The 16,127-nt window shown below is 40.3% G+C and overlaps 1 protein-coding gene across 1 annotated transcript in view; it reads right to left on the bottom strand.

The window, feature by feature from the left end:
* The window catches only part of nr5a2 (nuclear receptor subfamily 5, group A, member 2), a 70,535-nt gene that overhangs the window by 19,047 nt on the left and 35,361 nt on the right, over positions 1 to 16,127 (bottom strand). The window contains exons 5-6 of the mRNA XM_004561999.4: positions 12,548 to 12,667; positions 8,621 to 8,768 (exon numbers count right to left, since the gene is read on the bottom strand). Of these exons, the coding sequence (XP_004562056.1) occupies positions 8,621 to 8,768; positions 12,548 to 12,667 (268 nt within the window). The remainder of the gene's footprint in view (positions 1 to 8,620; positions 8,769 to 12,547; positions 12,668 to 16,127) is intronic.

Below are 16,127 nucleotides of genomic sequence, written 5' to 3' on the forward strand. Positions count from 1 at the left end.
CTTTTCTCGTGGAAAAAAACTATCAAATCACATCTGACCTGTAATACTTCACACATGAAACTGCCTGTATGAATTCTCTCATATGACAGCAACAATGCCAGATTTGTTGGTACCCTTCTCTGTTTTTGTCTGTTTTTTATTTTTTGTTTTTTTGGTGGTGGTGGTGGTGGTGGTGGGGGGGGGGGGGGGGGGGGGGGAATAAAAAAGAGTGTTTAAGAATATTTAAATGAACGGTTTAAAATAATGATAAAAGTAAACAAGATGAAAGAAAAGTCTGACACTTTTACTCTCATCTATTGTATTTTGCATTTGTTTTGCTCTTTTTCTAAATGAGACGAGTGCGTTCACTTAATGGTGTATTCCTTAGTAGATGCACATCATGGAGCCAAGAACAAAGACTTGTACACTGGCCTTCAACGCACATATTAAACAAATATGTGAGACTGCTTTCTTACATTTGCGTGACATCTCTAAAATTAGAAATATCCTGTCTCAGAGAGACGCTGAAAAACTAGTTCATGCATTCATTACTTCCAGGCTGGACTACTGTAATTCATTATTATCAGGATGTCCAAAAAACTCACTGAAAAGCCTTCAGCTAATCCAAAATGCTGCAGCAAGAGTCCTGACAGGGACTAGAAAGAGAGAGCATATTTCTCCTGTTTTGGCTTCCCTTCATTGGCTTCCTGTTAAATCCAGAATTGAATTCAAAATCCTGCTCCTCACATACAAGGGCTTAAATAATCGGGCCCCATCTTATCTTAATGACCTTGTAGTACCATATCACCCTATTAGAGCACTTTGCTCTCGCTCTGCAGGCCTACTTGTTGTTCCTAGAGTATTTAAAAGTAGAATGGGAGGCAGAGCCTTCAGTTTTCAGGCCCCTCTTCTGTGGAACCAGCTTCCAGTTTGGATTCAGGAGACAGACACTATCTCTACTTTTAAGATTAGCCTTAAAACTTTCCTTTTTGCTAAAGCATATACCGGTAGTTAAGGCTGGACCAGGTGACCCTGAATCCTCCCTTAGTTATGCTGCAATAGACGTAGGCTGCCGGGGATTCCCATGACACATTGAGTTTTTCCTTTCCAGTCACCTTTCTCACTCACTATGTGTTAATAGACTTCTCTGCATTGAATCATATCTGTTATTAACCTCTGTCTCTCTTCTGGTTCTGCCAGAGGTTTCTTCCTGTTAAAAGGGAGTTTTTCCTTCCCACTGTCACCAAAGTGCTTGCTTATAGGGGGTCATATGATTGTTGGGTTTTCTCTGTATCTATTATTGTGCAATCTAGTGTACAATATAAAGCGCCTTGAAGTGACGTTTGTTGTGATTTGGCGCTATATAAATAAAATTGAATTGAATTGGTCATCTTTCGTCCGGGAAAGCCTGAAGTCACACAGTGCACATTCGACTGCGAAGCTTGTTCAGGCTATCCCATATGGAAAAGAAATAGAAAAAACTTATAAAAGACTTGCATCAGATGTGGCCTACTTCATATATTGAATCATATAAGGTTTATATGATTTACTCATGAAAGTGGCCGTTTCATATATTCTTTTAGGAAGTATCCAAAACATACAAGTTCCATTTATATAATTTTTCTAAGGATCTTATATCTGTTTTCACTCTTGTATGCTTTTCATACAAGTTTCTCACAAGACAGATACAAACTTTATACAATTTATATCTTTTCCATATGGGATTGTAAATGCATGATTTACACATTGCAATGTGCATTATCTAACTAAGGGAAACTCTTCTAACCAGTCATGCCAACAGGTTAATCTCTGACTAACAGTTCTAAATTGACATTGGTGTACATGGTATTTGTGTTTCCACGAGTGCAGCTTTGGAAAAAAACAAGCAACCTAAATGAGGTAAAGTGTACATCTACTGCAGTCCTATTAAATGTCCTAGTTTGCCTAACCCAATTTCAGCATGCAGCAGACCAGCTGTCAGGACGTTTGAGTGATTGTGCAATAGGCTGCCATGTCCTCAAAAGTCTTAACAAATGATTAACTCATTTACTTTCTTAATGACAGCAAATGTATTGCAATGGATAAGAATGCATTGGAAAACAGTGATTAATTTACAGTATGTAATTCTTCCATCAGATTAACAATCCAAGTCCAAACCGGAGGTGTCTGTAGCTCAGGAGGTAGAGCTGGTCACCTACTGATCGGAAGGTTGGGGGTTCGATCCCTGCCTCCTTCAGTCTGCATGCCAAGTATCCTTGGGCAAGATACTAACCCCAAGTTGCTCTCCGATGCATCCATTTGAGTATGAATGTGGTTAGACAGCACTCAGTTTAGAGTCAGTGACTGTGAGAACAGGTGTGATTGGGTGAATGTGGCATGTTGTATAGAGCGCTTTGAGTACTCCAGGAGAGTAGAAAAGTGCTAAATAAGAATCAGTTCATTTACCAAGTCTGGAATCAAAATGGACAAAGCCATGAGTCAAATGTTTCAACTTAGCCTTTTGCTAAAAAGTCTGAAATCTATTGGATAATGTTCAAATGTTGGAGTTATCAAAATCAGGGCAACACTCCAAGATTGCTGTCATAAAGACGCCTCTTATGTTTATACTCCTTTACTGTAAATAATTGTGTGCTATTCATATTATTAGCAGTCTTAGTAGATACAGTGGGGACTTTGTTTCTTTTCTATTTTTACACTCGTGGGTTCTGTTGTTTCTTTTAAGTTATCAGTTTCAGCATTTTTTTCCCCCTACTGTTTGCTTTATGATTGCCACATGCACACAGGGCAAAGTTTTAACAGATTACGCAGATTACATTTTGTTGTTTTACTGTTACTTTTTTGTGCGTTACAGTAAACAATAGTGCTTTTATTCTCATTATTTATTAATTTATTAATTTAATGTATGCACTGGCTCATCCACATGACTCCAGAGAACAGGAAAAGAGAATCATATTTTGTGTTCAGTCAAGACGAGGGCATAAGAACACATGTACACCCTAACTATACTTTATTCACGTATTGATCAGGCCAAAGGTACACATCATGCTCCATTCTGTTGACTTGTAGCCAAGTGCAAGTTTGCCTCCAAAAAGGGAGAAAAAATCTGTTAAACTTTGTTAGAACATTATTAAACACGGATTACTGAGCATGCTCTACTAAATGGCTCAATAGAATAAATGTTGAACTGTCACTGCTTCTCAGTTTTAATCAATTCCTGAATGAATTTTAAATGATTGAATTCTTTTCAGGAAATGAATATTTGCCATGTTTTATGGGCATGTGAGTGTGTGTTTGTGTACGTGTGCGTGTAAGGGGGCTTGCGTTATCCAGCTCCCCTGCTCACTGGCCAGGGATCAGTGTATTGATTCTGAGCAGCCTCGGCTGTTGCTTAATTAGGATGTACCTGTCTGGGAATTATATCTTTTTTTCTCTCTCATTGTGCGAGGAAACAAAAATGATAAAGAAATATAGAGAGGGAGAGAAACTTGTTTGTTTTCATCAAGGTTAATCACGTTTTCTGCTTTGTGTTGCTGTCAGCAGATTGGTGTCTGACCTCGCAGCGCGCAAAAAAAAAAAAAAAAATTGAAAAAACGTTTTGTGTGGCACACAAAACATGCTAATGAAAGATGTTTCATTGTATGGGGACGGGGGTGACTGGGTTCTGATGCTGTAAAAAGTGGAATTCAAATGGCGGGAATGGTTAAAAGCAGTATGATCGGATGAAAAAATCTGCTATAATGCTTGTAATCTGAATTAAATTCAAATAATTGTAAATATCTTCAGTATCAAAGCAGTTACTGGTTACTATTAGATATTAAACTAACTTAAATGTTATTTTTTAAAGTTGAATCCATCTATACATTTAATTGTTTGTGATGTTGGCCATGTTTAGGGATAGAAAAAGAGGTGAAGTGAAAGTTGGGTGAGGAAGTAAAGAAATAAATAGTGAATTAAGATGAATGAGGACCAATGGAGGTGGATGTGGCGATAGAGTAGTGATAGATTGAGCTGTACAAAGATGGATGTTAAAAAAAACAGAGAGAAAGGACAGAGCAATGAGACAAGAGACAATACAGAGGCCTGGATGGATGGAGAGGGATGAAGGGTGGCAAAGACTTGATGGGTGGGTGTCTCTAAACTCCAATTTCAGTGACTGACTAATCGCTTGACAGACGGCTAATGTGTTGAATTGCTGAGGCAGCTCTTGAATCACTGGCTGCCCTGTCTTGATTTCTTATGAATGGACAACACTGCCCATTTCTGATCACTAAGAGAACCACCAAGTTTACTTTAACAGATGAAACAAAAGCAGCATTGGTCTGCATCACTTATAAAGATTACAAATATGTATATCTGTAGTTACACAATGCCTGAAAGAAAAACAAAAGATATTTTCTATTGTTGTTTTAATGGCAATAACTGGGTCTATTTTAGACACATAATAGCCATCCACATTTAGCTTTTATTTAGCTGTTTTTAAAAATTTGATTTCATTTATTCCATCTCTAAAAAAATAGAAACAAGCAAATAATGAGAACAAACCCTAAAACAATCAGCTGTACTCGTGTTTAATAGAGGAATAATATAACCAATAAACGGTTGCATTGCACAGAAAGCATAATTATGCATGATATATTGATCAATAGAAAAGATTTTAAGCAACATAATGAATGATGAATAATGAACGATTACAAAGTGAGCACAGTTACACATTTTCAGCACGCTACTGCCTGTTTTCCTGCTAAATGCTGCAGTATGAGGACATTATTTAGGGCTACAGGTATGTCCACAAATGCACTCTCTCCACTGGGACCATTTACCACCCTGCACTGGTCTGGCAGTACTCTGGTTCTCCTCTCAGTTCACAAGGATTGGCAGCACATGTCTCACCGAATTACAGCTGATGAGGTCTGACCCACTAAGCTGGGTTAACTGGTTGCTGGGTGAGCACTTTGTGACCTCTGTCTCTGTATCTGCTTTCAAAGTTTGGAAACTATACATGATGAACCAGAAACACATCGTGAAGATTTAGGACAAAAGCTGATAATTTTTCCAGGTTTCAAACGTAAAGGAGGGCTTAAAATATAAAGAGAAGATCTTTTATTTTTACTCAGCCTGAATTCAAACGTGTCCCTTCACCTCTGGTAATGCTCTGTAACCCACACAGCCTGTCAGTCTTTCTGTTAGGTCTTTAAGTCTGTTAAAGGAAATCAAAGGCCCATTAACAGTTTCTTGACACTCAATGACTCGTAGTAATCCTTCTCCAAACTCTGATCCAGACAGCCCTCAAACTCTCGCTGCCGTTATGTGTGTCCTTTGCTCAATGCCCAAGACATACAATCATTGCTCACAGTCCTACAAACACTTAGGAGATCAATGATCTCAGAGTGATAATCTCCTCCTTGATAGAGGGTAAAAGCCTTCACCGAAGACAGGGAGTGACAGGGGAAAGTGAGAGACAGTGATAGAAAGAGATAAAATAAAGCAATAAACAAAACGAAAGCAAACAGGAAGTATAACTCCGAAAACAAGCGCACATACAGATCATGACAAGTGTCTCCTCTCAGCTGGGTTGACATCTATATCTCTGTTTTTATTGACAACTGGCTTAACTAAAAGCTCCTCTGCCAGGGAGTGAATGACTGACTGCCCATGTACAGAAAGAGAGGGGGGATGACTCACATGGGAAATCACCAGCTGTATGTAAGTGAGTGAGTAAGTAAAGTTTATTTATAAAACACCTTTTGCAGACATGTAGTCACAGAGCGCTATATACTCAAAATCATAAAAACTAGAAAGAAGTGCAATAATAAATAAAATAGAATAAGAAATTGAGTTCTTGGCACTAATTTGTGATATAATGTCTAATATTTTCTAATTCTTGCTTTCTACTATATATTGTTTGCAATGCCTTTTCGTCTCTGCGTGTTTGCCCTGAGCCCGCTGCTTCAAGCTGACTGCTGGACAAAAGGGGAAGTTTATAGACTGGTACTGCATGCATATACTGTAAATAAACTTCAGTAGAAGTTAAATGAAAGTATATTTAAACAAAGTTCGAGAAAGACTAAATTTACAGTTAAATATGGGTGCTACAAAACCCAGTGTCTCACTTTTACTTTCCACCATGTTGCACAAGAGGACACTTAAAATACTGCACTGCATGCCATATTGGCATTGGCTGTCAACTGTAAGGTGTGGGGCTCAGATGATAATCATAGCAGCGATGCATTGATAGCAGCTGTAATAGCAGCAGTAGCAATCATGATAGCAGTATCTGTGATAGGAGAAGCAAACAAATCTATAGAAGCCACTTTATTAGTTTTATAAAAGGCTGTCCGGGCACTGAATTACTGGGTATTTCTCAGGGTTTAATCCCGTGATTTAACATGCTTATTTAAATAGATGCAAATGTAGTGTGTGCTAAGTAAGTAGAGCCACAGTGTTAAAGTAGTGCAAACAGTTCCTAGTCTCAAACCTGTCGTAATGAACACATCCCTTTTAAATTAGAGAGTAAAGTGACCAGTATTAGAGATTAAATTAGGCTAATAAACAGAAAGAGTCTAATCTTTTAGTTCAGCAGTCAGTGTACATCTACTTTTATGCCTCATTTCCCTACGACCCTTAATAACTGGCTCTGTTGGTAGGGCACAGATAGCTGTGTCGCAAATTAATTTGACCCTTCTGATAATGTGTTTTGATATTTAAATATACATACCACTACCGATGCTACACACATTATGCACATTAATTCCCCAAAGTAAACATATTTGTAGCTCAGCCTTCTTACAGCCAATTACATACTCAGTTTCAGCTGTATGTGATATTAATCACATAATGTAATCTCCTGGCTCTACGTAGCTCGAGCCTCTCTCCTCCCCTCATCCCACCAACACCACCTCGGCTAACGCTGATCCCCTCAGCCAGCTCTATGGCGTCTGTGCCGGCCTTCTTTTGCGGGAGGCCTGGGCAACGCCGGAGAACAGGCACTGCCGGGGGCGATACACATCCCTCAGGTGGGCCTTTCATTATGGATGATGTTTCTGCCAAATTATTTAGACCCTGAGCCCCAGCAACATCCCCACCCTATAAAAAACTGAAACAAACACATGCATGCACACAGATGTGTACACATGCACACACACACACACACACACACACACACACACACACACACACACACACACACACACACACACACACACACACACACACACTCCCTGTCTCTTTCTTTGCAAATGCGCACAAGCATTAATTCCTCCTGATCGCATATATGTGTGTATGTATAGTTCATTAGTGCTGTTTTCTTTGTTCAGAGGTGTTAAAGAAGTGAAAGTGTGACTCTTGTGAATTACATGTTGTCAGAAGGGACTGGGAGCTAAGCAGGAGGAAAATATTCATCACATGTAAGCCAGTGTTGCTCTCCATGCCATAGAGGGCCCTATGTTGACACTACTGGCTTCAGTAATGTGGGATGTTAAACAGGTTTGGCTCAGTGTGTGTGTGTGTGTGTGTGTGTGTGTGTGTGTGTGTGTGTATTCCTCAGAGGCAATTTGTTGCAGACTCGTTAGGAAAGAGTCAGAGATGACAGTCTCCTGGCAATGTCTGACCTCGGCTTAGAGATTCGAGAGCAGCTTTGGGATACAGACACACACACTGAGGAGAATGCACGCACACACACCACATGCCATCAAAGTTACCCTTCTTTTTGTCCCTTAACTCATCAAGCTTTATATTCCTCCACTTACCTTCCTTCCCAAATCCCATGCACTCTCTAGCCTCAGCTCCCACCCGTCTGTCTCCAAAATACTTCAGGCTGGTGCCTGCCTTCAAACAGCACGACCAGTTCAATTCCCGCTCGCTCTTCATCTTCCTCCTATTTCCTCCTTCCCTTCCTTCACCCTTCTTTAGCTGAGATCCCTTCCAAATCTGTTCTTTCCTTTCCAAAGCTCTACAGCAAATTCTGAGAGGAAAAGCCCCCCTGTTGACCCCTTGCCCTCTCACCCGTTCCAAACTAACATCTCATTCCTCATGCACAGCTCGCTTCTCAAATACTGGTTATGAGTTACACTGCACTTGGCATAATCCTGCACACACTGTGATTCATGACTTCTAATATTGTTGATCTTTAATTTGCATTTGTTGCAGCAAGTCTGCGATGCCAAAGACCAACAGCTAAATTTCAGAAAAGAAAAACGTCAATATTTATTTTGTATTTACACTTCATATTGACATACTCTCTTTCTCAAGAAATTTTGTACTTTAGAAACTTGAAGATGTGGTGGAAGATCAGGTGAGAGATTTGCTGCTGGGAATGCCACCGATAGATTTATGTGCAAGAGCTGGCTAATAGAAAAAGTAAACCTGCCTATAGTGGATCTAAACTTCCATCCACCCGTAGTCCTATATCATCTGTATGGTTGCACTGTACTGAACCTAGATTTATTGAGAGTTGTACTCACCAAAAATACATTTAAATTTTAGACCCAGACGTATATACAAGAGCTGCCACATCCATCTAAAAAAGACCAACCACACCTACCTCACATCCATTTGCCCTTTCACTATTTTGTGCGTTTCAGAACCACCCCTTCCTCTCAATTCCCGTGTTCCTCCTAGCTGATATAAAATATATCTGACTTACCCAGGCTGAAAAGCACCAGGAACTTCAGGCAGACAAACTCCCGTTGATCCAGCTGCAGAGAGCGTAGTTTGGCCACCAGCTCCTGGGCGTGGCTCAACAGATTGTTGAGAGTTGCTCCCGCCTGTGAGGCAATCACTGCGTAGTCCACCTTTAAAAAAATAGGAAAGAAGAAGGTAAAAATGTGTGCATTTAAGTGACTCTGACTGGAGTTTGAGCAGAAGTTTTGAAAACATAGTTGTAGATACCAAATAGAACACAATGTCACTTAGTTGATCACTGATTTGGGAGTTTTACAGCCCCATAGCAATAATTGGACGGTGGTTTGGTTTGTGACAGAGTAAATCACCCATTTCTAGTCTGTCACTTCTCTTTCACTTCTTTCACATGGATACAAAAATGGCTAACATGCTTCCTTAGGTCTAACCTATAAACATTAACACCACTTACACACTCCTTTTGCAGGTGTGCTTCAAACCTGCAGCTGCAGCTCATTTGAATGAGAGGCAAGTCCTTAGTCGCCACTCACCATAAGCAGGACCGTATTAAATTTTTATACTTATTGACAATTCATTACTATAATTGACTGTGTGAGGGTTTCCAGGGGAAGGTAGATGTTGGTGCGAGTCAGGAAGAGGTTCCCTGCGAGCTTCCATTTGTAATTATAAGCAGCCTTGAGTTTGGATTTTACTTACAGTGTAAATAAGATGACTGGAATACGTTTTTTTTCCTTTGCAAATAAGAAAAGGGTCAAAGGGACATACATGTTGATAATACACCAATTTTTTCATTTATTTATCTGCCTTCCCCACTTTTTTTCCTTCCGTGTGCTTTTATTACACTGCACTCTCCCACTTTGCCCCGACGCCTCTGTCCCTGTCTTCCCATCTTAACACCTCCGAGACAGAAAGAGCTATGGCTCTGTGAAAAGCAAACACTGCCCCCCTTCCAAGGTGTCAATCAATTTACATAAAATCAACTGTGCATGAAATAAGTTCATTGAAGGATTGGACTGTTGATGGTGATGCCTTGGGTTATTGCCTCCCAGCCTTAAGTAAAAAGAGAGACCAAATAAAACGCTATAGTGTCACTATAGCAGACTTAGCACTAACTCTGGTGACCTGCGTATCAATCAATCAATCAATACCACTTTATTATCACCCCTGGAGAGACATAGAGGGCGAATATATGATTAAACCTTCAAATCTTAACTTATCATAAATATAGTCTTTGCTGAACATTAGGATTAATATGAAAGGTGAAAATAGGTTGGTGTGTATATATGACTTTAAATATATATATATATATATATATATATATATATATATATATATATATATATATATATATATATATATATATATATATATAGTCATTTGAATTTAATACACACCAGGAACACTCTTATAGTGTTTTTTTGTAGCCGGCTGACTGCCACACTGTGAGGCCTTGCTAAATCATTCAACAGATCAGTCCAGCCTTTGTCATTTCATGTTTGCTCACATTTGTACAAGTTCCACTGTGTGTTTGATCCTATGACAGGATAAAGAACAAGCACTCATGGTCATTTCTCACTGCTGTTGGTGACATGCAGTAGTAAAGAGAAAGAAAGGCAGAAAAAAAAGAATAAAATTAACAAGCAAGGGACAACAAACATAGGGACATGAGACCGGGCAAGACAGAAGGCAAATGACAGGCTGTAGCAGTTAATCTGCTAGTTCAATGGATTTCTCTTCAAATGTCAGTATGAATGGAGCGTATGACTGGCAAGAGCAAAGAAGCAGCTTGCTTCAAAGCAAGAGGGAAGAAACATCTGTTTAAATTCTCCATATGAGCAAAGCTCTGGTCCTTCAGTCACATTTTTTTAATAAAAGCAGTACAATATCTCCTGGTAAACTTTGCGAATTTATTTCAGAATAAATGTGGTGATTTGCCTCAATGCACTTGAGGACAAAGTGCAATCAGTTTCAGTGCAACAATGGATTAATTACGGCATGAACTAAGGCCTCAATGGCTGCTTCGTGTTATGGCATCGTTTGGTTAATTCCTCATAATACACTACATATGGGCATTCTGGCAATTCAATAGTATAAAATACCAGCTGTGTTATTTCATTTGGGCTGCCAAAGGGAAAAAAAATCCACCTTGTAAAACTGTAGTATCTGTTCAAAATTAAGATTTTGCACACTCTGCATTCTTGGACAAATGGCCCTCTGTTTTGCTGTTGGGACTATGCTTCTAACCTGATGCAGCCACTCTGTGTAAAGGTTAGAACTACAAATACGTGGTCCTTTTTAAAAATACTGATATATAGTTTATAGACCAGAGGACTACATGTACTCCATGTACAACACAGATTTGCTTCTTACTGGGCACTAAGGTCAGAGAAGGCTTTTGCCAGACTCGGTGCAGCGCTCTCCCATCAAGTCCTGATTGTGTTTGTGTAGCATTTGCTTTGGGTGGTGTTGCTACTGCGGTTTAAATATCCCTTGCATTATCACTGTGCTGTCACCCCTGGCCAGGTGGAGAATAATAGGAGATAATGAACTGTTTCAGACCCCCCCCCCCCCCCCCCCTCCCACACACACATGCATACATTTCCAAACACACACACACATCCTCAACACCAGCTGTTCATTAACCAAAGTATGCAAAACGAAACCGCCATCCAGCACCTCCCCTGACTATCAGCCCCTCCTCCTCCCCCTATTCCTGCACCTCGCTGTTCGGGCCTTTTAAAACAGCCTTATCTGCTTCGCCTCATCATCTCCTCCCCGATCCATCCTCATCTCTTCTACTTTTGGCACATTTCTGCCTTCTTCTACCTCATTCTGCCTCCTTTCTTTTCTTCTCCCTCCTATTATCCAACTCAGTCTCCTTCCATCAGTTTACTCCCTCCGTCCATCTGTTCAACAATCTTGCACCGCTTCTTCTGCCTTTTTATTTATTTATTTCTTCAAACTCTCATTTACCTGTTACTACTACCATAGCACTATTTGTTATAGTTTGTAGTTCCCACTAGAGGCAGTACTGGCTGCTTCTTCACCCATGCTCAGAATCGACTGTGACCTTGTCTTCATTCAGAATCGCGGAATTAAAAGGACTCCCCCTGTACACAGTGCACACGCGCTCGCCAGAATCTATTGTTGTAAAACATTTGTCGAAAAGCAATGTTTTTGCAGTGCAAGACAATCAATAATGCATGACTTCTCAACTCACTGACAGCCATCTGATTGGTCAGAGGCATATTCATGATGAGCAGTTTCGCACCTTTGTGACTGCACACACTCTCTCTTTCTCTTTTTAAAATGTGCCTTTGTTTGTGTGCGATTTTGAGAATCACTGAAGACCGAGTGAGTCTTCTATGTTTGCTTTGGGTTTGTGTATTTAAAGACAGCTTGCTTTGTGAGTGCTTGTGTGTGTGTGTGTGTGTGTGTGTGTGTGTGTGTGTGTGTGTGTGTGTGTGTGTGTGTGTGTGCGTGTGTGTGTGTGTGTGCGTGTGTGTGTGTGTGTGAGAAGCCGAAACACAAATCAGCACATGGCATTCTGATGCATTGAGATTTCTTGTTAGGGCTTCAGGCACCATCTCCCACCAACTTCCTCAAAGACCACCAGTAAAAGAAAATAACACATTTAGCTGCATTTTTTATCTGTCCACCCACTCACTATGCTGCAGCATGAGTGTCTGAGTGCTTTATTTATTCACTGTTTGAGTCTTCATGCTCTGAGAAAAACTGTAAGAGCCTATAATCTTAGAAAGAAACCCCAACAATCAGGCGACATGTCTGTGAGCAATCACTTGGCAACAGTGGGAAGGAAAAATCCCCTTTTAACAGAAAGAAAGAAAAGGGTTTTTTTTTTCAGAGTTTGAGTGATACAAGATTGGACAAAAACAAAAAAGGAGTGGAAAATGCTGGAAGTAGTTCTTACCTGTTGGCCAGTGACCAATAGGATGGAGCCCTCCTTGGCATGCACCACCTGGCGGAAAACGTGGTCGAGAATGAGGAGTTCACTCCAGCAGTTCTGCAGCAGCTTCATCTGGTCATCCACCTGATTAGAGATGCATATACAAAAATCCACATCAGGCCAGGTGTTTATTTTTCCGCTCTTATAAAGCTGTAACAACAGTCTCTGTTGAGACTGAATGCCAGATGTACAATACCGTAACTGTCATCAGTGCAGATTGCATGTCTTTCATTGCACTCTTTTATTACATGTTATTTAGACGGGTTTGCAGTCATCAACACACAGAGTTGTGTGTTCAGGAGGGGCGTAGAAAACATGGGATGTGCAAACTGTACAAAATGTGTTTAATGTTCCAAAAATTAAAGTCTTATATCTGTAAGTCACTGAAAACAAATCAAGTTTTAAACAGGAACTTGTAAGCAAAGTCACACTGTTAAAATTTGTGGTTAAGATTGTGTCATAAATACTATAATCATTTTACAGGCTCCACGATCAGTCTATGAGGTCACCTGCTCTAAACATTTTTACTGCACGTTGGGTTTTTTCCAAATGCTAAAAATGCCTGTTAGAAAATCCAGTCTGTCAAATAATCTGAAATGTAGAGCGGTGATAATATTGTACAAAGACCTTGAGAAATAAAGGCTACAGCCAAATAGTATAGAGCCACCCACAGAAAAAAAAGCGCTGAAAAAAGCTGAAGCACTTTGTCAGCCGTAGCGGCTTGTAAATATCACAGGCAGCTGTTTGCCGGGTAAGCTTTCTCACAGGTCAATCACTATTGATCAGTAGCGTACCACAGGCATTTTTTTCCCAACCTTACACAAAGCTCAAAAGTCCCCTGTATGCACTCTAAAGCTTTCTCATGTGAACCTTTCCCCACACAGTTAAGCACTTTGCTGCGTGCCTGATTTAACAATGTTGCCAGGTTTATCTGTTTGCCCATTGCCAGGAGTTTCTGAGTGATTCCACAGATGATAATGATTAAATAGTCCACCCCCCCCATTTGTTTTTCCCCCCTCTAATACCAGCCGTCTGCTCCCAGGGACCTGACAGGTAAACTTTGGAAGCTGACACAGGTGAAATAGTGGTTTTGGGAACCAAAACAACCCCCTCCATTGTGACTGCTAGTCTCTTCCCATGCCCAACCGTGTTAATCATTACTCTACATAGCTAGACTCAAAAAAAAAAAAAAAAAATGGAGAACACAGTGAGAGGGATGGAATGAGGAAAATGTATAAGTAGTTCTTTCTTTCTTCTCCCACCTCTTCTATCAGTAAACAGTGTGCACTTTGTGGCTTTGCTGGGAATAATGTGTCTTTCTGAGCACACAGGGGTCTGCTGCTTTGAGTATGTGAGAACTGTCTGTGAGGGGCATCCAAAGCTTGCAGTATGAAGAATGTGGATCGATGGTGTATCGCGGAAAGGTTTGAAAGGAATGTCTTTTTCTTTTTGGTGCTCCATGGAAATCATAAAGGGTTCAGATTGTTTGATATCAAGTGACCTTAGTTACTCATTTCATGTCAACAACTTTCATTCCACCTTTATTACCTTGTATGACACGACACTGGATATGGCCTAATCTGAAGTCTATCTCTTGTTGATTAGGCCTGTTTTGACTGGTGATCTGAGGCTGGTGGCAAACAGTGTTTGTTTACCTTCCACCACAAAGACACAACAATAGACAACACACTTGGTTAGACGACACGTGGGCTGCCTGACTATTCTTTACTTGCACGGCAGTTGTCATTTGGTTGCTGTACTCCTCCTGATTGGAGTTACTATTTATTGTTTACCTTGATATAGAGCAGCTCTTTGTATTTGTATTTGAATTGTCGCTCCCCTAACATAGTTTTTCTTTTCAAAAGTGATTTGGTTTTGTTTTGACCTTAAAAACAAGCATTTAGTGCTGACATTACGCCAAAGTAGGAAGGATTTCCTTTTTTCTGTGAGATTTGTTTGATCACATCTTTTTGTTGTTAACCAAAAAGTGAGATGTGAGTATCTGGCATCTCCTAACATATTTATTACATCATTTTCTCTTACTACAAGGTAAATGTCATTAGTTAAAAAAAATCATATTTGAATTCAGAAAAAGTCGTTATGCTTCTAGCACACTGTGATGGAATAAAATGACGCGTATACGAGAGATATGGCACGGTGAGAAATTTGCCTTGAAACGTTTCATGTCTCCCACTTCTCTTTCATCAGTTTGGCAATGCTGCTCTGACTTTTTCTAGCATTTTTGACAGCATCACAGGGTCTGTCTCTCTCCCGCCTCCTTCCTATATACATCTATTTTTGCGGTTCCACTCTGGTAGTCACTCAAGTGCAAGGGAAATGCCTTCATTAAAACCATCAGAAAGCAAGTAAGACGCTCAAAAGAGGGTGTTTTCTATATTGTGCCCTAATCCAATTCTCTTTATCTCCCCAACCTCAGGATGTTGGAAGTGTGTGTGTGTGCGTGTGTGTACGAATGATTACATGTAAGGCCCAGGCTCTTCAAAGGACTCCACTGTATGTCACTGGTGCTGGCAAGTATCGGGATACTCATCAAAGGCCTGTCCTCACTCTGCCTGCCTGGAAGCTCTTCTCTGACAAGAGTCCTGGGTCATCAAAGGGGGGCAATGGGAGGCTAGACTGGGGCAGGGGACACCCGCTTGGAAGAGGGGGACTGGTGACAGATAGACAGGCGTGTGGGCGGACCAGGGGTACGGGGTTCAGTTCACTGACCTTTTAAGTTCCAGTGACACGAGTCGTTTCCCTGACAAGCTCTTCCTTTGCTCTGTCAAATGAGCAACAGTCACGGTGCCTGATCTTACCAACACTGCTGCCTGTTCGCTCAGATAAAATGAACTTTCTGACACGACATCGACAACCAATTTGTCTTGTGTTTTACATGAGGGCAAAAGGGCCGAATATTATCTCTGTGCAAAGAAAACGCAGTCAGAAAAAAAAAAAAAAAACTGGACGACTGCCAGCGGCTGATTATAAACATTGCCTAGTTTAATGTATTCACACCTTCGTATGGCGCTGCAAAGTTCAAATGAGCAGTTTGTGTGCTCCAAAAGAGCAATAAAGCAGATTTATATAGTGGTTTAATTCCTGTCTCACCACATAGTCATGGAGTATTTAGATAAGGCTTCTAATTGCCAACCGTTTCCAGCAATGATGACGCATAGTAGGAAAAAAAAGCTGTTGTTTTTCCTTGATTCTTCTTCTTTATCCCTTCCTCATTTCACCAAGACATAAAAACACTTGCTGCTAGGCTGATGTTCTTTACTGAAATTGGTTGCTTCCTCGAACACTGTAAATATAGATATTGACGTCAAGATAACTGGCACGATGATTTCCTTAAATACATAAAGCCAGCTAGCACGAGTTACAGCCAGGTCATTCAGTGCTAACAGATGAAAAAGGAAACATTGTTTGATTAATAAGTCAAATTGATGTGAACACATTTTGGTAAGTGTGCGTAGCAACGGTGCTACACAAGAAGTTCAAAGTTGAACACATTCTGCAAAATGAATTTTTCTAAACAGAAAAG

The sequence above is a fragment of the Maylandia zebra genome, linkage group LG15 (assembly GCF_041146795.1).
Source record: "Maylandia zebra isolate NMK-2024a linkage group LG15, Mzebra_GT3a, whole genome shotgun sequence".
NCBI classification, from domain to species: domain Eukaryota; kingdom Metazoa; phylum Chordata; class Actinopteri; order Cichliformes; family Cichlidae; genus Maylandia; species Maylandia zebra.